We start from the raw sequence: 25715 nt of genomic DNA on the forward strand, positions 1-25715 counted from the left end.
AATTGAAATTGGAAAAACTAAATGGATTTTTTAGATAGTCAGTAAAACATACCAGATATCTGTTTGCTACTACTGTGACTATAGTAAATTTCTGTTTTGTAACAGAGAATTAATTTTAGGTAAAATTTTCTAATGCTAAGAAATTAATTTGTCAAAATAAGCTATAAAGTAAAATAAATGAAATGGCTTATCCTGATTAAATTTGTGATAATAAAAATATACTAACAGCATACATAAATGAATCCAGTTATCTATTGAGAACTAGAAGTAACATCATAAATAGTAACACATTCATTTTCATAAGCTTAACATTTGCATATATGCTCCTTCTATGTCTGTACTGCTGGCCATGTTCAGAACTTGGCTGTTCACATGGTACAGTAAGCTTCTAGACACAGTATAATTACATTAATTAGCCAAAAGAGGGCGCAGAAAGAACACTGAGCTTATTCCCTAGAAAACTGACAATTGACTTTTCCCTAGTAGTCTAGTAAATATTACAAATTCCATAGCGGGGCTAGGTATACAAATTTAAGAACACTACACAAGATATATAGATATATTTCAATATAGATTCTTATGTAAATATAGTTATTAGCATTTCTGCATATTAAATAAAATGTGCATATAATTTCTGGTCCAGTAACTTAAAAGAGCTGCTTTCAGAGGAATCAGGACCCAAGGGGAAAAAGAAAGGGAAGGGAGTGTGCCCTAGGAGCCGTCAATCTAAGACAACCCAAACACAGATCCTCAGCATGGGAAAGAGACCTTACCATTTCCTTCTAGTCAATCTACTGCTACTATAGGAAATACCAGTAAGTCCATAAAAAGCTTTCCCAAGCCTTCACTTGGTTCTGCTTTTGCTCAAGGTCATACATAAAGGAATGTATGCAACAAGGCATTCAATTTGCATCTCCCTATATTATATATACATTTCTTTCTCTTCATAGTTCTGATATCAGCCAACTAGGCCAGTTAGCTTGCACAAAATCCAACCTCTTTGCCTAAAGCAAACATACCAATTTTATGTTCCCTTAACCTTTAAAACTGTTTCCTATATTAAATCCACTATGTGTCTTAGCACCAATAAATACTTTCATCTGCCACTTGTAAGTTTTTAAGTAACATCATTAGAACATGAAAATATGATACTAGCATTTCTGACAGGAGCTCATTTTATTATTTTAGAATATTGTATAAGATATGTACAGTTTGTGAAAGAACTAGCCACAGTATACCTAAATGGCTAAAAATGGTACTATTCTGTTTCACAATATTCCAGGTATGAATCCTTAATTCACAAGTAACTGTCAGAAAAATATGAATATGGTCCAATATGAAGACAGTAGATTTGCTCAATATTCTTTAGGGCAAAGATCATTGAGTACATGCATCTTTAAAAAACATATGAATTTCCAGTATTCTAAGGGGAAAAATTAAAGCTTACTACACATCTTCTCATACAAAGGTTCTATGCTTTCCAAGAGATCACCACTACTATAGAACATTTTATATATATATATATATATATATATATATATATATATATATATATATATATATGTATATTTTTTTAAATTTTAAGGTCAATTCCTAACATTAACTACTAATAAAAAGATCCCTAGAGTAATGCAAATTATAGCTGGCATGGACATTTAATTTTCAATTTGGGTGATATTGGTACATAAAAGTTAGTAACTTGCTTTTACCAACAACTCCTCAACTGTGATGTAAGTTGGCCAGTATCTATTATATTTAAACCTTCAATGTGTAATTTTAGAACTATTAGTAGATAAATAAAAGTAGAAAGTACACATACTTCAAAAGCACAATATTCCTTTTATAATGTATATTACATATTATCTAGTTATACTAGCATTTTAAGACATATGCTTTCTAATAAAACTGTACTCAAAAAAGTAAATTAAATTATTGCAAATCTTCTACCCTTTTTGCTCATTAGCATATTAGGATAAAACACACCCACTGGTCAAAATTTTTCCTGTGAGAAAACATTCTAGTAGCAATCAAATACAACAGTAAAGGGAATACTACTGTGGGTAAAAATAAACTTTTCTTTTTAACAAGGTAGGTAGTTGGTGTTTTATATTAGTGTTATTTTTTTTAATTTTGGTTTTAATGAAAATGAGAAAGTATTAGAAAGCAACTCCTCAGCAAACACTGCCCTTTGTTATGTATGGATCTCACTCCTATACTGCATTTTTTTTTTTTAAATCTTGAAGCACATAGAAAATGAAGTATTAAGAATTTTAACGTTTTTTGAAAAAGAAAATTTACACATAGGAAATTTTATCAAGTTTTGTAAACCTGAAGAATTAAATTCAGATTTGGTTAGTACTGCTTAAAAGTAAACATTTTAAATAAATATCTCAAATTTCCCATAAATTAAAATGTGTAACAATGTCAGTACTAAAACAAATTTATGTACAATTATTTCATCCTACTCATTACCTTTTGAGTTTTGTAACAAAAGCATTTAAAGAATTCCCAGTGGAAAGCTAATTTGAAAGTAAACATGCTTTTAAAACTTAAATATAGATCTTGTATTAGTCCCACAACAGGATCAAGATCACTATTAAAATAAAGCCTGGGGCACATTATGATGCCTAAGATTGGTGGGTGGATTTTAATTGACTTGAAGACTGTCATAGTTCTATTATCATAAAACCTGTAACGCATTTCCAGCATGGAGGACCCATCTGTGCCCACCATCCATCTGTTTAGACGTGATTGGCAAAGTGGTAGGGAACTCGCAGTGGTTGTCTCTGCCTGAAAGGAATGAACCACAGGATCTTCCAACGAGTGCCAAAAACTTCTGAGAAGGTCTGCTGCCATGGCTTTCGGGGCCTGGATCTACAGAAGACAGCATTATTAGTGAAAGACAGCACTCCCATGGTGCACTTCAGTCAGTTAAAACAATACACGTTGGCTGGGGATCCATTACTGGACTCTGATGAATTGTGTCCCAGCATCACAAATACAGCTTTTCTTTCATTGTGTGTGCAGCTGAGTTTCAACTCTGGATAGCAGATATTGTATCTGCATCGTCAATCAACCAAGGGCAACTTTTGAAGCACAGGAGAATCTCAGGATTAACAGAATGTATGTCAACAACACAGTAGCATATCTCTTTTGATGTACTTTCAGGACAAATAATTTAACTTCAGTCAGACAAGGAACAAGAGAGATCAGTACTTATTTTGTTTAAAAACTATCATGGCTGGAAGTCACCTACTAGAAAACTGGAGCGTGCTTGTCTAGCTCAGACTTCAGACAAGGCACCCAAGGAAAATGCATTATTAAATTATCTTTCTATTATATGTGCACAGTTCTCAAATATGGCCAGTTGTTTCAATTTTTAAATAAGGTTATAATGCAACTCATTTTTATACTTACATTTCTTCACAACAGTTTGACATCTTTTCAATAGATGTTGTATCCTATTAGAATAAAAATATATACTCATGTAACAAATTTATAAAAAATATTTAACTATTTCATGATGTATTAACTCCTATTTAGAAAAATGCTATGGAGAATTTAAAAGTTTATATATAAGAACTAAGAATTTTAAATTATCTTAACATCTTGGAATTTCCATGGTAAAACAAAATATAAAACCTTATAGCATGTCAAAAATTTACTCAAATACAAAAGTTTAAAAACTTGTACCACTCCATTAAAATATAACCTTTTACTGTACTTTCATTATTTATAAATATTCCATATTACAATACCCATGGCTCTGAAAATTAAAGTTAGCTGATCAGCATTCTTTAGTAAAAACTATTTCTTTTTTAAAGATTAAAGTCAAGCTTTACAATACAATTTCTTATTGTATCTTTAATATGCAACTGATATAAACCGTTAAAAGAACATATATCATTAGATTGACAAACTATTACAATATCTAAATAATTAACATATGAGTTATACAAACTTACTTTTGGATAAAAATTTATGATTTAGGGTGTGGTGGTACATACCTTTAATCTTAGCACTAGGGAGGCAGAGGTAGGAGGACTGATGTGAGTTCAAACCTGAGATTACAAGAGAGAGGTCCAAGTCGGCCTGAGCTAGGGACCCTACTTTGAAAAAAAATTATGATTTAAACATAATTTAAAAGAGCACAAATGAAAGATTTCTCAATAAATCGTTAACGTCAGATAAATTTTCATCTCCCTTTATTCTACTTTAATATCTTAATCATATATGATGTAATATGTAAATAACCACAACTATTCATATAAATACTTGTAGTGACAACTTAAGTACCAAGAATTATTTGGCTATAGAACTTTATATAAATGACAGCAATTTATAGTACAATTACTTTAAAATACTTGAGATGTCCTATGAATAGCTCATGACAACAGATCTTTAGTATGAACTGCATAACCAGTCTACAGAATTAAAAATATATTTTGTTTTAAGAGTAGCAGCAAATAATAGTTTGGTTAACAGATTCTTATTAAGATTTGTAAAGAAACTATATATTCTGTACACATTAGTTTTCCTATTGTGTCTTGAAGTTCAATGTATCCAATGGCAATTATTTTTAGAATTAATCTTTCTTGGTTCTGTTGCACAACTTCCTCAAAAAAAGTTTTGTTTTTTCCTAAATGCAAACACATTCTCCAAACACATGAGAACACTGATGAAGGACTTGGAGGAAAGTTAGGCTTTGGGTTCTATATCTACCAATAAAATTACTTTAGTGGTTTCCTACAGAGTCTGGTAATAACAGGTTGTTCCAAGAACCTTTGCAAAAGTATAGAGAAAAATATAGGAGAGGCCAAGTTGATGTGCTACCAGGAAAGGTGTGTGAATGGCCTAACATCACAGACATGAAAACTTCAAGCCTAAGACTATTTCAGGATAAATGAGTCACTGCTGGCTCAGACATGATATTGGAGAATTTTCACTATATAGAAACTTACAACCACACTGTAACCTGGAGGAATTTATTTGTGGTACTGAAAGAATCAGCTATAAAGACTTCATATTTAATTTTCCCTTTAGATAGTCTATTTCAGGAAATAGCTAGATTTTATTTTTAATCTTCATGAATAGGTGATTATGCTTTGAAAGGATGTGATATTGTATATAACTTTATGAATAAGGTTTATGAGGCTGGCTAAAATAGACTATTTTCTTTGCCTCTAGAAATAGCAGGGCTCATCTCTCTATAACTCAGCTACCTGCAATACCGTTGAATGAAAAATGTACAAGGATGAAGAGATGGCTTAGCAGTTAAGGCACTTGCTTGCCTGCAAAACCTAAACCCAGGTTTGATTCCCCAGCCTCCATGTAAAGCCAGATGCACATGATGGTGCATGCATCTGGAGTTCATTTGTAGTAGTTATAGGTCCTGGAGCACTCTTCTTCTCTCTTTCAAATAAATAAATAAATACATAAATAAAATATTAAAATATATATGTACTTGGCCATACCAAACACACCATGCCTCTGTACTAGAGTGTACACAGCACGTCAGAGCGGCCCAGGCAGGGCATGCTCTCACATCCCATCAGAAGAGGAGCAGCAGAAGAGGACAGAGGTCACTACTGACTCCCAGCCGAAAGCTACCTAATTCTCAAGTGCCAAATTAGGTTCAATTTACTTTTTGTTTTGGTTTACAAAGTTTGTAGAACTTTTTAAAAACATTCTCAAGATATTCCATTCTTTTAGTGTCTATCAGCAAAGAACCACTAAGACAACAGTTATCCTGAAAGAGTGTAAGTGCAATTTATAGTCTCAGCTACTTAGAGAATTTAAAATTAAAACCAGATTACCTTTTTCCTGAGAAATATATGGTTGATACATGGTCTAATGATTAAAATACCTAAAACTTCCATCAGACTGTATAACCAAGAAATATAACAGAATGTGTTACTATTTTGAACTGTAAGCCTTTAAAAAAAAAACAAAAACAAATAAACTAAAATCAGTAAGACAAGAGAAGCATAGGTCTTATCAATTAACACTGTAACTGTGATGGCAAATCTTAGCCTAAGAAGTGATCTTTTAGGTTCAGCCAAAAAAAAAAAAAAAAAAAAAAAATTGACTATACCTTCCCCCCCGCCCCAAGGTACGGTCTCGCTGTAGCCCAGGTTGACCTGTAAGTCAATATGTAGTACCAGGTTGATTTCAAACTCACAGCAATCCTCCTATCTCAAGCCTACCAAGTGCTGGGATTAAAGGCATGCACCACCAAGCACCGCTAACTATATTTTTCAAAATAACAATTGCACTCAAAATAATATGATTATAATGGAATGGCTTGAAAATTTTCCTAGCAGATGGGAGGGAGGCATTTATCAGACAGATGTTAGAAAAATGGGGATGGGTGAAGGAATGAGAAAAGGTAATTTCTCATCCAAAATTTCCTGTTCCACAGGCCTAAAAACCCAAATCCCTCCACAGGGAAGTGGGTAAGCCATTGTTCTCACCCAGCAAGTACTAGTTCACCTCACACATAGTTGCATGGGGGAGAGAACTGCTGAAGAAGATTTAGCACATCTAACAACAAAGAATAGATAATCAAACTGTTTGAAAGATTATCTCTCTAGAACGTTGAAAGGCCTTGGTCTGTGGGCCTATTTAACTTGGGAAACATTTCCAAATGGAATTTGTAGGCCTGCCAAACTTAAGACCTCATGAAAGTAAGGGATCTTCCAGTGAGAGCTTCTATGACAGTTCAACATCCATCCAGCTTCAGAGGTCACCTGTACTTTGTTCCCATTACAGGTCTTATTGACACCTATAACTGCTACTCTAGCTGCGTAATTCTAAGACTCTACGTTGAATGACTCTGGCTTAAAGCATTTTTTTATTCAAGTTTTTCACAATTCAGAGATACTATACTCATCTTACCTCTGTTTTTCCCCAATGGTAAGAGAAAGTTCCATTTGACGTCTTACCATTTAACTTTGAATTTAGGTTTTTCCCAAACTGGGGATGGAGTGATGGCTTAGCAGTTAAGGCATTTGCCTGCAAAGCCTAAGGACCAGGTTTGATTCTTCAGTGCTCAGGTAAGCCAGATGCACAAGATGGTGCATGCATCTGGAGTTCGTTTGCAGTGGTCTGAGGCCCTGGAGTGCTCATACTCTATCTGCCTGTCTCTCTCTCTCAAATAAATAAATAAATAAATAAGTAAATAAAATATTTTTAAAATAGGCAACTATAGTGTACATCTGCAGCACTAAAATTAACTGGACATGGCCAGAAACAGCAAAGTTCTTTGTTCACTTTCATTCTATTTTTTTTTCCAATGGAAAGACAGAGAATGTCCTGTTTATCTTAATTCTCTCTGTCCTCCTTTGAAGTCAGAACTCATCATTTTCCTCATGTGAAATAAACGGTTTGTAAAGCATCCATCTCTCACAGAAAGTTAGCTATGTCTTTTATTTGGAATGTGGAGTTTAAATAAACATTTAACCCAAGAGAGGGATCAGAAAATCTTTTATATGTGGCCACTGAGAATCTCATTGCAACATAATTTACATACTGCTCTTCATCAAACCACCTTAATTTTTTTTATTTTTTTATTTTTTTTGATGTAGGGTCTCAGTCTAGTCCAGGCTGACCTGGAATTCACTAGGTAGTTTCAGGATGGCCTTGAACTCACAGTGATCCTCCTACCTCTACCTCCCAAGTGCTGGGACAAAAGGCATGATCCACCATGCCCAGCCTAAAACAATATAAAAACCCTAACACAATCTCCAAGTAATAATGGTTACTTCAAAAGCTTTGCTATGCATGCATGTGTTCAAGTGTAGTGTGGTATATGTGGTGCATGTTATGCATGGAGCATGAATGTGTGTGTAGATGCACACATAAGCAAAAGCCAGGAGAACACTGGAAGTTCTGCTCATAAAACACATCTGTGCATACTTTCATAAGAAAGGATCTCTCTTTCAACTCAGAGCAGCTATCCCTCAGTGAGTCCAGCAGTCTTCCAGACCCTCTCACTGGGTTACAAACGTGGGTGGCGACACCCAGCTTTTTACATAGGTTTGACATAGGTTCTAACTTGGAGAGGTCCTCGTGCTTAAGCAGCATGAGCTCTTAGCTGCTAAGCCATCTCTCCCAACCACCTTATCTTGTAGGTTTCTTTGGGGAGTAAATAATAAATTAAATATTAAAGCTGCTAATAAATTCTCAATAATGCAAGTTCTAGGTTTTTTTTTGGGGGGGGGGGCAAGCCCAACAAACCAGGCCTTTTGTTTTTATGTAAGAGAGTGAGAGTGACAGTGACAGTGGGAGAGAGAGAGAAGTGGTGTGCCGCCAGGGCCTCCAGCCACTGCACTTGATCTCCAGATCCATGCGTGCCCTTGTGCCCATGCGCAACCTTGCACACTTACGTCACTTTGTGCATCTGGCTTCTGTGGGACCTGGAGAGTCAAACATAAGTCCTTAGGCTTTGCAGGTAAGCCCCTTAACTGCTAAGCCATCTCTCCAGCCCCTAAGTTCTAGTTCTAGTGATGGTTTTTACTAAGCACATCCTGAGGTTTGGAGATAACAGCATCAACTACAGCAAAATGCAACAATTCAAAATTAACAATTTTTCATAATGAAAGATACAAAGGCAGGAACAATCACTCATACCAAGTCCTACACCCACAATAGTTACCACACCCCACTGAAGAAACAAATCAAAGGCTCACGAACCATGGTTCACTCACTCTCTCGCTCTACTTGCCTATTTCTGTATCTCTCTCTCTCTCTCAAATAAATAAATACAAATAATTTTTTAAAGTTACCAAAACATATTTAAGTGCCAATTACTATGTAAGCAAAGAAAAACAATGTATGATTAAATGTACTTTCACATAGGAACTTATGTACACTAAAGTCCATTCAATTCTACCCACAATAATTCTGATAATACAGTAATTTTGATAATTCTTCATAAAATTATAGTTTTTATTTTCTATGAAATGAAATTTGATATTTAAACTAATGCCTCAGGAAGAGAGAAAATGCTTTCTATAAAATTCTTTATTATTTCCAAAATTCTAATAAATACCATATTCAATATAAATATAGCACTCAAAGCATCTAAGAAACAATGTTTTAATTTTAATGATAGTTTTAAGGGTTTTAAGAAGGTACTAAGAAGATATTTCATACAGTAATATGATTAGAAATATATTGTTCATTTAATATATTATTTGGGAAAGAAAGCAAAAATGGCATACATATCTCCTTTACTAGGAAAAAATTACAGGTGGATTCAGCCTAATTAGCAAGAATTCACATGCCAATAGTGATGACCTGGACTGAGGGCATCAAACATGATCTGAATGGGGATGATCACTGTGATGATTCACAAGGACACTTAGCAAAAACTTCATTCTAAGGATTAGTAATATCATCACTACATTTCAGCGTACCTAGTCTAAAAAGCAAGGAAATCCACTAATTAATTAATGAAATGCTATTTAGTAGCTAATCTCATTTATCCTGATAAACATTTTAAAGATAATACTTTTCCTTACAAAGATTAACCAAGTTAAAATTAACTCACCTTATATTTGGATTCTTTCTATATATAGGCAAACACTAACTGTAAGTCAAACACAAGTCAGCAGAATACAGGGAGAAATATTTTCCCCCTTTCAATTTAAAAGAGGAAGATACACTATCTTTTTTAACTCAACTAGATTCCAACAATAGTAACTGTGAGACCAAAGGCAAATGTCACTATTTTCATGAAATTTCAGCATTTCCAAACTACAACTAAATACATCTTCCTTGTGTCACCCCCAATATCACATCTGAGAAAAGTTCCAAGTTCCAGAGACTCAATGAGAAGCTGCGTTGGGACAGAACTCCACAGGGCCAAGGACACGAGAATGCTGTGCACAGCGATGGGTAACTGTCAGAGGATGTGGGTAGACAACAGCTAGCTGTGAGAAGCCCTCAAAGTGCACCGGCCCAGAGTCCTGGCACTTGTGCATTACAGCTGCCAGGCACTGGAACATGGCTAACCTGCCAGCACTGCTAGCACCGGCACTCACCAGGTAGGATTCTACTCTTGGCTGTGTGGGAGCCGCTGCTCAAGAGTTCTAACACTATCACTCATTCAGAGACAGAGGACAAAGGGTTAAACAGTTTCAGTAAGGGATACTAAAATACCTTGCTTCCCTAAATAGAGTACCAAAGCAGATGTTTTACAGTTGTACAAAGATGTATATTTAAATTCTATTTGAAATTAATTCCAAAAATTAGCCAAGTAAGCCTTTAGAATTTGACTTTAGAGTACTTAACAGAAAGATGGTTTTGTTGGGATCTTCTAACCATGGAAATGAGATTAGAAATTTACTCTTTTCAAGTAATTCCTATTTATCTAGCTCACAGATGAGGTACTTATGCTAGGTCTAAAATGCCATCAGATTATCAATTCCATGTTTATTCTAGTTAACTCCTATTCTCAAAAGAATTTGGGATTTCCCTTTTGTACAGGAAATGATTCAGTCTTCCATGTTAAAGTGAAAAGATGAAGAAATAATGATTGAAAACTAGTAACTGGTTCTCTGAAGCCTCAAGCTGTAAGATCAAAGAACTAGCATTTGTTTTGCTTATTTCTTGGTTAGTAGGCCTACATACAAGTTATGAATACACACTTTCCATAAGAAGATGGCATCCTTCCCAGTGTTTTCCCCCAAATGTCTTGGGTTTCTGGAACAGTAGAAGGAAGAAGATTTCAGTGGAGTTATTCTATTTACTGATTCCTTTCCCCACTTCTGTCCTTCCTCTTACTACCTCACACATTTATCATTTCTCTCTCACTATAAATACTGATCCTTGGGTTCAAATATCCAAATGTGAAACTTCCTATAGGTAATCTCAAGTTTCATCAAAAAGTGGAATAGGGCTGGAGGGATGGCTTGGTTGTTAAGGCACTTGCCTGCAAAGCCTAAAGACCAAGGTTCGATTCTGCAGTACCCTCATAAGCCAGATGCACATGATGGCACATGAGTCCGGAGTTCGTTTGTGGTAGCTAAAGGCTCTAGTGCACCCATTCTCTCTCTCTCTGTCTCTATCTCTCTTCCCCCCTCTCTGTCTCTAATAACAAATAAAAAGAAATCTTAAAAAATGGAATAAAAATGTATCTTATTGAAGGTAAGCATAATTTATTTTAATTATTTATTTATTTATTTGAGAGAAACAGAGACACTGAAACTTACAGACATGCCATGGCCTCCCCCGTCCCTGCAAACAAACTCCAGAGGCATATACCACTTTGTGCACCTGACTTTATACAGGTAATGGGAATAAAATCTGAGCCATCAGACTTGGCAAATGCCATCTCCCAGCCCTGTATAAGCTATATTTTAACTTTATCTTTTAAAAAAATATCTTATTTATTTGTTTATTTATTTGACATGGGGTGGGGGAGAAGAGGCAGATAGAAAGGGAGACAATGGGTGCACTAGGGCCTCCAGCCACTGCAAATGAACTCCAGATGCATGTGCCACCTTGTGTATCTGGCTTATGTGGGTCCTGGGGAATCGAACTAAGGTCCTTAGGCTTTCCAGGCAAGCACATTAATGGCTAAGCCATCTCTCCAGCCCTATTTTAACTTTAACATCTTAAGAACTATTTTATTTAGATGCTAATAATTCACTAGCTTCAGAAGTTAAATGCTGAATACACAGCAACCTTAAGGAATTAAACTTTATAAGGACCTTTCAAGCAATGTGGAGAGCACATTCTAGAAACCATTATTTATTTATTTAGTCCAGAAGGAGTAGTGCTTGAGATTTACTATAATAGTCCAATATACATAATTAAAACTAACTGGCTGAGGAGACAGCTCAGAAATTAAAAGTATTTGCGTGCAAAGGCTTCCAACTACGGTTCAACTGCCCAGTGCCCACATATAACCAGATGTACACTGGGCATAGTGGTGCACGCCTTTAATCCCAGCACTTGGGTGGTAGAGGCTGGAGGATTGCCGTGAGTTCAAGGCCACCCTGAGACTACACAGTTAATTCTAGGTCAGCCTGGACCAGAATGAGACCCTACCTCAAAAAATAAAAAATAAAAACAAATGCACAAAGTGGTACATGTGTTTAGAATCCTTCTGCAATGGCAAGAGGCTCTGGAGCACCCAAGTACACACTCACTCACTCGCAAATAAATAACATTTAAAAACTTATTATAATTTCTATCATACATTTTTAACTACACTGATTAAAAATCAGACTAACAGACTTCATTCTCTGTCCCCTTCCTCCTCTTTCTCGTAGCACTTGCAATCACTTTAGAATGTTTCACAGATATGCCAATTCTACAACTATAGCTCTGTCTGGTACAGGGTTTTGAGAAAACATTTTATGTACTTAGAAAAAAGGTGTAACTTTTGGAAAGAATGTTATTTAATAAATGTGATTTCTATTCAGTTGTAAAAACATCAGAGCAAAGCTCAATTTCCTGACTTAATATAGTGAAATTCTACTCAATACTAAAAAATAAAACTGTACAATTTGAAAATGAATATTAACATGTTGGCAGAATGGAATAGCCATATTGGAACCATATACATATTTTAAAAATCAGGGCTGGAGAGATGGCTTAGCAGTTAAGCGCTTGCCTGTGAAGCCTAAGGACCCCGGTTTGAGGCTCGGTTCCCCAGGACCCACGTTAGCCAGATGCACTAGGGAGTTCATTTGCAGAGGCTGGAAGCCCTGGCGTGCCCATTCTCTCTCCCTCTATCTATCTTTCTCTCTGTGTCTGTCACTCTCAAATAAATAAATAAAATAAATAAATAAATAAATATTTAAAAAAAATCAACAAAAAGGGGCTGAGGAAATGGCCATCAATTAAAGGTACTTGCCTTCAAAGCCTGTCACCCTAAGCTGGCCTGGTTTGATTCCCCAGTACCCACGTATAGACTGATGTACAAAGTGGCACATACATCTGAAGTTTACTTGCACAGGCAAGAGGCCTTGGTTTGTTTGTTCAATTCTTTCATTCGTATTCTGTCTCTCCACAAATTTTTGTATATATATCCAGCAAAAATAATAACCTACTTATTATGTCCACTCAGAAGAGAACACTAAAATTTTAGCATAGTAATCTTTAAACGAACTTAAAATACTTGCTGTCAAACTCCAATCTTTGAAGCTAACAGGGCTGCTAGGTGGAAAAGAAATCATCATTCTAAACTTAAAAACCTGATACCTGAGGAAAAATGGTTGAACCTGGAACAGATCATTCTCAGTGAACTTACCCAATCACAGAAAGATAATCACCACATAGTCTCACTCACCTACAGCACCTAACCTGAATCTACCCAAGATGCCTTACATACCCAGCAAGCATCTCTAGGACTAAGATAATAGGATGGATGGGGAGGGAGGAGAGGGGTGGACACACAAATATAGACCCAAGCGGCAATGGTACCATAAAATTCTACATCCTAAGGAAGACCACATGGTTGAACCTTCACCAGGCCCTTGAGGGAACACCTGAGCCATAAGACACTGGAGAGGATATGATAAAGACTGACCTTAATCTTCTCCAGCCTGCTTCCCCCCACCTCTTGTTTCTAACTCTTTTATATCAGTTATCTTTTTCTTCCTTTTCTTAGTGGGCACTGACCTGTAACTCCCAGTACTAGCATGGGGCTACCATCCACAATGAGCTTTTGATCAGAGACACCTACAAGGTTTCCTAAAATGAAGACAGATTTCTGTTAGAGTACTTGATGAGCCACCAAAGGCTAATGGTAAGACCCTACTGCTGAAGACACCATATGCAGTTAACATGTAAAATGGAATGACATAGTTAGAAGCTGAAAGAGAATCATTCTCCAGACAGTCTGCAGGGCTACAGCCAGAAGGTGCTACATGGGCAACTGGGGGAAAATGACCAATATCTGTGCAAGCAACTCATGGTCTAAACTACTTGGCAGCAAATAACCTGTGGTGATGCTCATACAAGTGCAATAGTGCCACACAGTCATTGTGGAAAACCAGCTGCTCTTGATTTGGCTAACTGATCCCCTCAGTGGAACGAGACCCATAGCTGAAGCTGGGAAACAAGTCAGAACCATATCCAAACATGAGCCCGCTCTCCATTATCAAGCTACCAACAATCATGGGCTACAAGAGGGTCTACACCTATTTAATTCTCTCTTAAAAATATAAGGGTTATCCCATTTGTCTGGTGCTAACTTTACTCTCCACTGGAGAATCTGCTTCTCTTTTTCAGATAGACACATATCCTACAGTGAGAACCACTCCATCATACCTCAAAAGGGCCCCAGATGAAGCTAAGAACAACTGGCAAAACAAGCAAGGGTGCTGTTTTCTTGGTGAACTGGGTACCAGCACAAGGGTGAATGAGATCGACACAGAAAACAATAAACTCCTACCAAATCAGATATCTAAAGACCCAGAGGCCCCCAACACCTCATCACTGACACAGACCAAAAATGAACCCAACATGGCTCAGGGAAATTTTATGGAAGAGGGAGGGAAAAAATGTCAGAGCCACACATTGGGTCATGATATGCAGAGACATTTCTCCTACCCATAACTGTGGGCTAACTCCACAATGCATGATCCATATACCTCAACAAGGAGGGGTCAGGGGAAGGGGGTAGAACATGTATGAGCCTAACAATGGTACCAACTTGACTGTATTCACTGAGTACAAAATTAATTAATTAAAAAAAGAAATTAAATAAAAATTAAATAGTTTAAAAAAAAACCTGTGATACCCTTTACAGCTGCATGTTTCCAAATGTCCATTTCCAGTCATTAAATAGTAAGAATTAGAGAAAATCTGAAATATCTTGTTAAAGGGATTTAAATAACTACCTGCAATTTTGTTAAATTCAAAACTAGAAATTCAAAAGATGAAAGCACAACTTGGATATTGTGACATGACTTATGAACTAAAAGTTCATTACAGTTGTGAATGACTATAAAAGCTGAGAAGACTTTACAGAGAACACTCATTGATTGTGGCACTGTCACTAATAGGTTACTTACTCTCATATATTGTTATTAAATAATGAAAAATGGTTGTCATTTGGATAAAAGGTCTAGCAGTTTCTTATAAAAGTTGACTTTATATGACCCACTAATTTCAGTAAAATTAATTTCAATAAAAGAACCTCTGTACCTCTGATCTATAATTGTTAGTATACAATTTAAAACAATATAAATATATGTCAACTAATGAATGAATCCATGAAGTTCAGTATATATTAAGTATATATATGTGTCCATGAAAATGTGAAAAGAAGTACTGCCACATGGCGAACTTTGAAAGCATGCTAACTGAAAAAAGACATAATTAAATGATTTGATTTGAATGCAATGTGCAGACTTTTTTTTTTTTTTTTTTTGCTTCTAGGCATCTGCCTATTCTGTTTAGGTTACTGAAAATAATGCTGTTATACACATACACAGGTACAAGTTTTGGTTTGGACAAAGCAACAGAGTTGCTGAGTCTAATAATAATTCTATGTTTAACTTCTTAAAGAACTGTCAAAGTGTTTTCTAAAATGGCTGTGTAGTTTACATTATCTTCAGCAGTGAATGATGACTTTTATTATCTACCTAGTTCTCTAGCTTCTGTAGTGGTTATTGAAGGAGGACAGATGTCAGGGTTCTGATGCACCGATGAAGTTGACTATCTTCACATATGCCTATTACCTGCTTGCATAGCTTCTTTGGATAACTCTATTCACCACATTTCAACCAGATCGTCTTTTTACTAGTAGATTGTAAAAGTTCTTTATATATTCTAGATATAAGTCACTGGAAAGATACATGATTTTTTTCTTTTTATTTTATTTTATTTTTTAAATTAATTTATTAGTTTTCTTTTCAGCAAATACAGGCAGTTTGGTACCACTGTTTAGGTTCATCCATGATCTACCCCCTCCCAATGGACCCTCCTTGTTGATGTAAATGGGTCGTGCATTGTGGAGTTAGTCCACAGTTATTGGTATGATAAATGTCTCTGCATATCATGACCCAACATGTACTCTGACATTCTTTCCGCCCCCTCTTCCGCAAAATTTCCCTGGTGGTCTAGTGGCTAGGACTTGGCACTTTCACCCCCACATGATTTTTTCTTATTTTCTAAGCTCTCTTTTCATTTTCTTGATAGTCTTATGAAGCACAAACATTTATAAGTTTAAGTCCAATTAATTTTTTAAGACAGTTTTGACCATCATTTTCAAAATTATGTCTCTTTCTAAGAGTTATTGTTTCAGATGTTACATTTAACACTAGGTTACATTTTGATTTAATTATTTTGTATATACTGTTAATTAGGCAGGGATCCAACCTCATTCTCTTGCATATCAATATCGAGTAGTCCCAAAACCATTTGTTGAAAATCAACTGGTTGTTCATATATAACAACACACACATATGTTGGACCTCCAAACTCATGCATTTAACCAACCATGAAATGATAATATTAGAAATAAACTTTATCCATAATGCACATTCAGACTTTTCTTATAATACTTATAATAAAAGTTATAATTATTTATTGTTTAGTATTGCTTTATGGTAGGTGTTGAGGCACGTTTTTGCTGTATTTATTTTTCAATACATATATCCTCTTAAGCACTTAAATTGTTATACAGAACTTGCATGTTTCATATAATGCTACTGGCCTTACTAGCATACATGTTCACACACATTCAAATAAACAACCTTTATACGGTTATTTTGTACAGATTGGGCAAAAGGTTTTTACATTTTAAATTTTCATAAGCATTAACAATTTTCCTTCCAACAAGGTTATGCCAATTTTATACTCCCTTCAATAATGTATGAGAAAGTTCTCCAATAGATTATCATTTGAATATTAATATGGTTTGGACATTTTTTGAAATCTTTTTTGTTGTAACAAAGGAATCTATGAAGAAAGATTGATACTGCAATGGTATTTCAATCTTATCTCTCATTGCTCCTATACCTATTATTTCTAAATAACCTAATAAGCTTATGAAATAAATGCACCTACAAGGGGAAGAGTACTTAATAGGATACCAGCAAGTGTGTGATACAATTGTACTGATTAAGTGCTATAAAAAACAGTTGCATCCTAGGTAGATAATAATGAAAAAGAGAAATAAGTAAGTACTATTTAATTATATTTTTCAAGTAAAAATATAAGAAATAGAGTGGATAGCACTTCAGGAATTTTCTATACCAAATTTACCAGAGGAGCTGTCAGTCACCCTGTCTGATATATGAAACAATGACAATCAATTATGAAATGAGTTTGCACATAAAAAAAGAAAACAATAAGAAAAGATAAGACAGTTATTACTGAAATGTTTGTCTTAACATCTCTGCTTTTTGGAATAGACCTTAAATAATTTGGGGAGGATATTTCTGATTAATTCTATTATTCAAAAATTGTTGCAAATTGTATCATCTGTAATACAGAAAAATGACTAGAAAGGAAATGAAAACCTTGGAAGAAGGCTAGAAAAACTGCACACTAGATGCCACTTAACAGAAAAATTAAAATATGGCATATTTACTTAACATTAAACATAATTATTAAATGCTATAAAGTTTATAGTCATAAAAAATCTTAATTTTAAAGAAAGATACAAAATTGTAATGTATACTATAGATCTAATTATTACCACATTAAAATTACATAAGGATATGAAAATGAAAATATATTAAATATTACAATTTCTCCAACTTCTAAATTTTCTGTAACTTTTTTCAATAAATAAGTCCACAGTTAGGTAATGCTCATTAAAATATACTTACAGTGATGATGCCAATTAGCTGCGTATAAAAGAGTCCAGTTATTCCAACTAACATAGTAATGCCCATAAAGGCAGCTAGTCTCATAATGGCCAGTTCATGTCGAACAACAAAGAGGTCCTATAAAGAAAAGAAGAAAGACTTATAAATTTTTTAAAATAAAATACCCAAAGTAAGGAAGCCAGTAAAGATTATGTCTTCACTTAAAATAAATAACTGATGATTTTTTGTATCATACAAATAAGCTACTAGACCAAGCAATCAAAAAAATCTGCAGGGCGTGGTGGCGCACACCTGTGATCTAACCACTTGGGAGACTGAGTTAGGAGGACAGCTGTGAGTTCGAGGCACCCTGAGACTATTAAGTGAATTCTGGGTCACCTAAGCTACAGCAAGACTCTACCTTGAAAAATACAAAAACCGAAAAGAAAAAAAAATTCACTAACCAGCAAAACCTTAAAATTCATTAAGTCACTTAAGAGGTTTAGCAATCAACTATTATAGTCATATCAAAATTTCATAATAACAAAAAAGTTTAATTCAGAATCCTAATAAAATCTAAAAATGAAAAGATTAGGCTATGAGTGATATAAAAAGTAAATACAGTTAAGTTCTATATTGCTCTCTATCAATGCCAACTTGATCTAACGTGACTGATATATTAAGTAATAGCTTGACATTACAAGAACACTGTGTTTCTTACGCATTTCTAAAGAAGGAAAACTGCACCCCACTAAACCAAGCCAATAAGAATACACAAAAAATGGACTGAGAAGATGGCTTAGCAGTTAAGGCACTTGCCTGCAAAGCCTAAGGCCACATGTTAACTCTCCAGGTCCCACATAAGCCAGATGCACAGCGATGCAAGTGCGCAAGGTTGCACATGCACATGTGGGAGTGCGTGCGTCTGGAGTTAGACTGGAGGGGCTCGATGCCCTGGTGCACAGTTCTCCTGCTCTCTCGCACACAAGAAAAAAACATGCCCATCTGTTGGGCTTGTTTCAAAAAAAAAGAAATAGACTAAACATGCACTCCTCAAACATGCCCAGCTCCCTGCATTTATCACATGTGATGAGCCATGCTCACCATGTCATTACAATATCCCCTCCTTTTATCACGTCACAATAGCTCGCATTCTGCAGTTTTGATTCCCACTCAAACAAGAAAACCTGAGGCTTTTCAAGAAAAGCATCATGCTTATCAGATGGCCTGTGCCTTTCTTACCCACTTAACGTGTCTCAACTGTGCTGTTTCTCTAGGCTCTTACCCTTATAAGGGCCATGGATGACAATTTTCAGCATTGTGCTTACATTTCCCCATGAACTCCATGGCTATATTGCATGGTTTAAACATGGCAGGGAGTTTTGGAAACATTCACACTACATTACAACTGAAATTACTGGACTAAAGTTACCATGTTTGACCAGTGGAAAGATTTTTTTTAAAAAAATGGCCAACTATAAATTATAAATGTCAGGGGTCACAACAAGATTAAGCATATCTACTTTTAAAGCTGGCCATGGTGGCACATGCCTACTGGAGCATGCCTAGAGTCCCAGCACTGAGGAGGCAAACACAGGAGGACTGCTATGAGTTTGAGGCCAGTCTGAGACTACAGAGTGAACTCCAGGTCGTCCTGGGCTAGAGTGAGACCCCACTTTAAAAAACTAAAGGAAAAAAAAATTTATCCATTTGGTTATACATTTGAAGTATTTAAATAAGACAGGCTCTATGGCACAATGGATATCCCATTTGACATCTCTAAAATATTTATATCAAGTAACAAAGCTTTAATCCAGAAATTATATTCTCAAAAAACAACTGTATTCCAAATTCATCCAGGTATAACTAACATCAAGACTAAATCCTTATTTTGAGTCTTTAACACTGTCCTCCAAGGTATATCTTCACTTCTGTATACATTTTTTTAAGATGTAAGACTTTCCAATTTAAATATTGCCCTAAAGAATTGTTTTAAGATTAATTAATTTATTTATTTATGGCTATTGGAGGTAGAGTTTCCCTCTAGCTCAGGCCAACCCGGAATTCACTATGTAATCTCAGGGTGGCCTCAAACTCACAGTGTTCCTCCTACCGCTGCCTCCCAAGAGCTGGGATTAAAGGTGTGTATTACCAAGCCCAATGCCTTAAAGAAATTTTATCAAAAGCCTAAGAACTGGGGCTGGGAGATGGTTTAGCAGTTAAAAGCACTTGTGTGTAAAGCCTGCTGGCCCAGATTGGATTTCTTAGCACTCACATAAAGCCAAAAACACAAAGTGGCACATGTATATGGAGTTTATTGATTGTGGCAAGTGGCCTTGGCTTGCCCATTCTCATTCTCTCTCCAGATTAAAAAAACAAAAAACAAAACAACAAAAAAAGTGTGTATGTATGTGTATGAACTGGGCTAGAGAGATGGCTTAGCAGGTAAGGCACTTGTCTGCAAAGCCTAAGGACTCAGGTCTAATTGCCAAGTACCCACATAAGCCAGATGCACAAGGTGGCACATGCGTCTGGAGTTTGTTTGCAGTGGCTGGAGGCCCTGGTGTGCCCATTCTCCCTCTACTCTTTCTGCCTTTCTCTCTCAAATAAAAAAAAGTACATGAGGGCTGGAGAGATGGCTTAGAACTTAAGCGCTTGCCTGTGAAGCCTAAGGACCCGGGTTCAAGGCTCAATTCCCTAAGACTTACGTCAGCCAGATGCACAAGGGGCCGCACACGTCTGGAGTTCATTTGCAGTGGCTGGAGGCCCTGGCACGCCCATTCTCTCCCTCTCTCCCTCCCTCCCTCCCTCTCTCTCTCTCCCTCTTTCTCTGTCTGTTGCTCTCAAATAAATAAATAAAATAGTAAAAATATATTTTAAAAAAGTACATGAACCCATGGGTATTCAAGATCTTTACTATATAATCAGTGCTATGGGCTGAACATGTCCACCCAAAATTTATGTGCTGAGGTTCTAATGCCCAGTACTTCAGTAAAAGGTACATGATAACTTGACATATTTGGATGAGGCCTTTAAATCAATAACTAAATTAAAATGAGACCCTTGGGGTGGGCACTCTTCCAAAGTGATTTATATTCTTATGTTATAAAAGGAAATATGGACACAGAAACAAACACTAGGATTCCTCCTAAACAGGAAAGTCCATGTATGAACACAGGGAGAAGATGGATATCCCACAAGCCAAGGGAAGGGACCAAGAAAGGTGAAGTCAGATCTACTGACACCACGTTGGACTTTGAGCCACCTGAACTAAGAGGAAACAGTTCTGTGTAAGCTACATGGTTTGTGGTATTTTGCTACATTCACTCTAGCAAACTCATATAATTAAGTTACATCACATTAAATAACATATTAACAGATTTTTCTCCAATCAAGCATCCTATTTCTTACTACAGGCCTTACACTTTTTGTGTCAAATTTATTTCAAAGATTTCTTGGGAGTTTTCTATTCATAATGGTATGTGCTAGCCAGTTCAATAACTAAAGTTTTATTAACATAAAAAAATAAACTGGGCTTGGAATAATGGTTCAGAGGGTGAAAGTGCTTGCTATACAAGCTTGAGAACCTGCATTCAGATCCTCAAAACAATAAAGCCAAACACAGTAGTGCATAACTGTAATCATAGTGAGCCTACAGCAAGAGAGAGGTGGAAACAAGAGAATCTTCAGAGGCTCTCAGGCCAGCTAGCCTGTCATATACAGCAGTGAACAACAGAGACCCTGACTCAAACAAAGTGGAAGGCAAGGGCCAAGACCTAAGGTTGTGCTCTGACCACCACATACAAACACCAATTAAAAAAAAAAAAAACTAATTTTTTAAATATATCATTTTAAAGTAAAAATATTTTAACTTTTCTTAAAAATCCAGAATCTACATGGAAATTATTATACAACTACATCATCTAGGAGCAAGGTATACTTTCAGCCATTATGCCTTCTCTTTCTCTCTTGACCTGCCACACTGGCTAGAGTATCTAGCAATATGTCGAATAAAAGCAGAGACACTGAGCCTCCAACACTGAGGAAAGGAGTCAGCACTTCATCTTAGCATGTTATGTTTGGCAGTGGGTGGCAGCACTGTTTCTGGTTTTTGGAAAACTTCCATCTAAGGAAGTTCTTGTTTGCTGAAAGTTAACAACATGCATGATACTGAGTTTTGTCTTCTCTAGATATATTGAGAAGTTCATTTAAATTTTATCTAATCTGCTAATGTGATAAAGTATGTGGACTAATTTTCAAATGGAAACCCCTATTTAAGTCCTAGGATAAACTCAAGTTGACCAGGCTGGTTAAATGTAACTTGATTCCATTGGCTAACAGTTTGTTTAGGAATGAATTGTTCACCTTTCTTCATGCTCATGACTATATATATATTTTTTTCTTTTATTTTCCTTTATAGGCTATACAGAGCAAATGAATTAGGGAAGGTTTCCTTTTTCCCTACTCTTTGAAAGAGCTTGTGAGACTGAAATTGTTATGCCTTTTCATATGTGATAGATCTAGAATGCAGATCTACAAAGATTATAGGGTTACCTATGTTTCAACTTTCTTCTTAAAGCTACACTATGGTTTTGGATCAGAAAAGTCATTCATATAAAAATTTCAACCATCTAGGGCTGGAGAGATGACTCAGCAGTTAAGGTCCTCACCTGCAAAGCCTAAGGGCTGGGGTTCAATTCCCTATTACCCCTATAAAGTGCACAAAGTGACACATGCATCTTAAGTGCTTTTGCAATGGCTAGAGGTCCTGGCACACCCATTTCTTTCTCTCCTTCCCTCCTTGCAAATAAGTAAAATTAATTTTTTCAACCATCTAAATTCCTCTACACATTTAACATAATTCTAAAAACAAAGATTTCCATGAGAGAGGATATATTTGGCTGGCAAAAGTTTTGTTTTACTTTTTGTTTTCTTTTTTGGTCTGTTTAAATTGTTAAGCTACTTCTAAATTTCATAGAAAACAAACAAACCTGGTAGGAATACCTGCCCTACTATATTTTCAAAAGAGCAGGTACCCTTAAGAGAGAGAAAAAGAATAAAATTTTTATCTGTGACAAAGGTTGGGGGGCCCTATACAAAACAACCTTGACAAAATCTTTCCCCTTACATAAACTTGAGGAGATAGAAGGGAGAAAATGTCTAAAATACTCATTGAAAGGGCAATGCAAATGAAAAAGACTGAAAAATGCTGCTTTTCTCGATAAGATTACAAACTATAACAGAGTTATAATTGGAATGACGGTGTGTAACCATCACAAAGAGAGACACTAGACCAATGAATTAGAGAAGAGTCAGAAACAGACAGATACAAATGTGTGTCTTGACTTATTAGGATAAAGTTGGCACTGCACAGTGAAGGGGAAAGAATTATTTATTTCAACAAATGATTTAGTAATCTGTGGAACAATGAAATCCTATCTCCTATCTAACAAGAATCATAAACATCAATTTCAAGTAGAAATGTAAAAGAAAACATTGGATAATTGTATCCATTATTTTAGGATTCATTAAAAAACTCAAGTTGAACTCACAAATATTATCCAAAAAGGAAAAGGCTGGTAAGAGCATATTTGAGAAAGAAAAAAAAAAAAAAAACTATCAAAAAGTACCACCAGCAGATTGAAAACAGAAGAAAATAGCAGATACAAACAAAATAGGTCTCTAGCTAAATCATCATGCAAGTCACAAAAAGAAAAATGTTAAATGGCCAAAATATATAGGAACATCTTACCAGAAACTTCGTATGCTCAGTAAATATCTTGCACAGTAGGTAAAGCAGAAGCACATACACATCAAGAGATTTGAGCAATGGTGCTCAATTAAGAATATATATTTTTAATATTTTATCTTTGTTTATGTATTTGAGAAAGAGAGAGAGAGAAGGAGAGCATGGGTACATCATGGCCTCCAGCTAATGCAAACAAATTCCAGACGCATGTGCTACCTTGTCCATCTGGCTTACATGGGTCCTGGGGAATCGAACCTGGGTCCTTTGGCTTTGAGGGCAAGTGCCTTAGCTGCTGAGCCGTATCTCCAGCCCTTAACTGGGAATATTAATTGTAACAGCCCAAACTGAAGCAATGCCCATCAACAGAATGAATATAATATATGCTAAAAAATATTATGAATATTTATACCAATCACCACAATAGTGAATATTAATTATATCCAACAAAACAAAAATAACGTATTAGAAAATATAGGTAGAAAAGTTACAAATTTATCCTATAATAATCCTCTCCATATCCCACCCCTGCCCATAGGAAAATTAACTTTTTCAATCTTATCACACCCTAATAGAAATGAGTATCTAAAGGAAAGACACCACTCTTTAGTTCTAAATTAACTATCTGAATGCCCAAAAGTTGCCAAAGATGCAGTTCAGGATCTATATGGGAGGGTGTGCACGCCGGCAGGTGCACTCTAGGACAGTGTGAAGGTCCACATTTAAGACACACTGAGAGTTCAGGAGCCACGTGGGAGGGTGTGCACCCCGGCAGGTGCACTCTAGGACAGTGTGAAGGGTACAGCATGAAAGATGCACTAGCAGAGTGTAGGACCCACAGGGGAGTGTGTGCACTCCTCTAGGTGAACTCTATTGACTATATGAAGTATACATAAGTTAAATTAGAGAAAAAAGAATGTAATCACAAAATTTAGACTAGAAAAGTGCTGTTTCGAACAGAAATGGAATTCTTTCATAATATACCTAAAATGGGAATTACAATTTAATTCATATGGTTCCTAAGACATGAAAATAGCACATCTGATGTAGAAAAAGTTATAAAAGAAAGGAATATGAGAAGAGTAAGGTAGACTCTCTGACCTCATCCATCCCACTGTCTGGCTCCCTTGATCTAACCTCACTGATCTTATTAATTCGTGTGTATAAAGTGTGTATCACAACTGGGCCACAGCATTGGTCTTCTACAGAAAACTCTTTCTCCATATATCTACATACTCAAGCTCTCACTTTCATGCTTAAATGCATCATCTTATCAATGAATTTTTCCCTAACCGAAGTGTGGAAAATCCCAGTATTTCCTGTCCCTTTGCACTAATTTAATTTTTATAGTACTTATCTCATCTAATATATTAAGTATTTCTTTGCTGTCTCTCCCAGTTAGCAGCAAGTGTATGTTTTCAAGAAGGGGATCTTTTACAACAATGAATCCCTGGAGCCTAGAATAGGCTTTAGCTCATAGTAGGTACTCAATAGAAAAATAAATAAGGTAAAGAAAAAGGGAAGGAAGGGAAGGAAGGAAAGGAGGGAGGGAGGAGTAAGAAGAGAAGTAAAAAAAGGCAGAATCTCCTTTATCAACATATGAAGGGAATGCAGAAACATGCAGCAAGAGAAACCTTGGGCAACACATACACAGACATACATGTTCTTTCATAGTAACCAGCAGTGCAGGAGAGGAAAACTTACATGAAATCATATCCCAATACTTTGACAGAGTCTCAATATCAGAATTACTGACCCCAATGGCTGTAAAGAACTGTTGTGAACATTGTAGGATACTTAGCTGTAGCCCTGGCCTCCATCCACTAGAAACCAGTAGCACTGTCCCACCTGTGACACCAAAGATGTCTACATACCACAAAAATATCCTCTTGTGGGGATGATCTAGATGTCTCCTTTATCCCCACTGATAACCTGAGTATCACTGGTAAGAGATCTGATTTTTTGTTTTCTAAGAGAAACAATTTGATTATATATAAGACATATAACAATTAGTATTTAGATTTTTCTAAATGATTATATATAGCCAAGTACACATGCTAAAGTTAGGGTCATGTGACAATTACTCTTACAGTAATAATCCCTCTATACATACCCTTACTCTGAGGAAAATGAACTTTTACAGTCTTACTACATCCTAATGAAAATGAATATCTAAGGAAAAAAATCACTAT

At 35.8% G+C, this 25715-nt stretch overlaps 1 protein-coding gene across 5 annotated transcripts in view; it reads right to left on the reverse strand.

The window, feature by feature from the left end:
- Positions 1-1573: 1573 nt before the first annotated feature.
- The window catches only part of Zdhhc21 (zinc finger DHHC-type palmitoyltransferase 21), a 77550-nt gene continuing 53408 nt past the window's right edge, over positions 1574-25715 (reverse strand). For all 5 annotated transcript variants that reach the window (XM_045132151.1, XM_045132154.1, XM_045132148.1 and 2 more), the window contains exons 6-8: positions 17799-17915; positions 3418-3461; positions 1574-2874 (exon numbers count right to left, since the gene is read on the reverse strand). In XM_045132151.1, the coding sequence (XP_044988086.1) occupies positions 2742-2874; positions 3418-3461; positions 17799-17915 (294 nt within the window). In that variant the 3' untranslated portion in view covers positions 1574-2741. The remainder of the gene's footprint in view (positions 2875-3417; positions 3462-17798; positions 17916-25715) is intronic.

This window comes from Jaculus jaculus, chromosome 1 (assembly GCF_020740685.1).
Source record: "Jaculus jaculus isolate mJacJac1 chromosome 1, mJacJac1.mat.Y.cur, whole genome shotgun sequence".
In the NCBI taxonomy this organism is placed as follows: Eukaryota; Metazoa; Chordata; class Mammalia; order Rodentia; family Dipodidae; genus Jaculus; species Jaculus jaculus.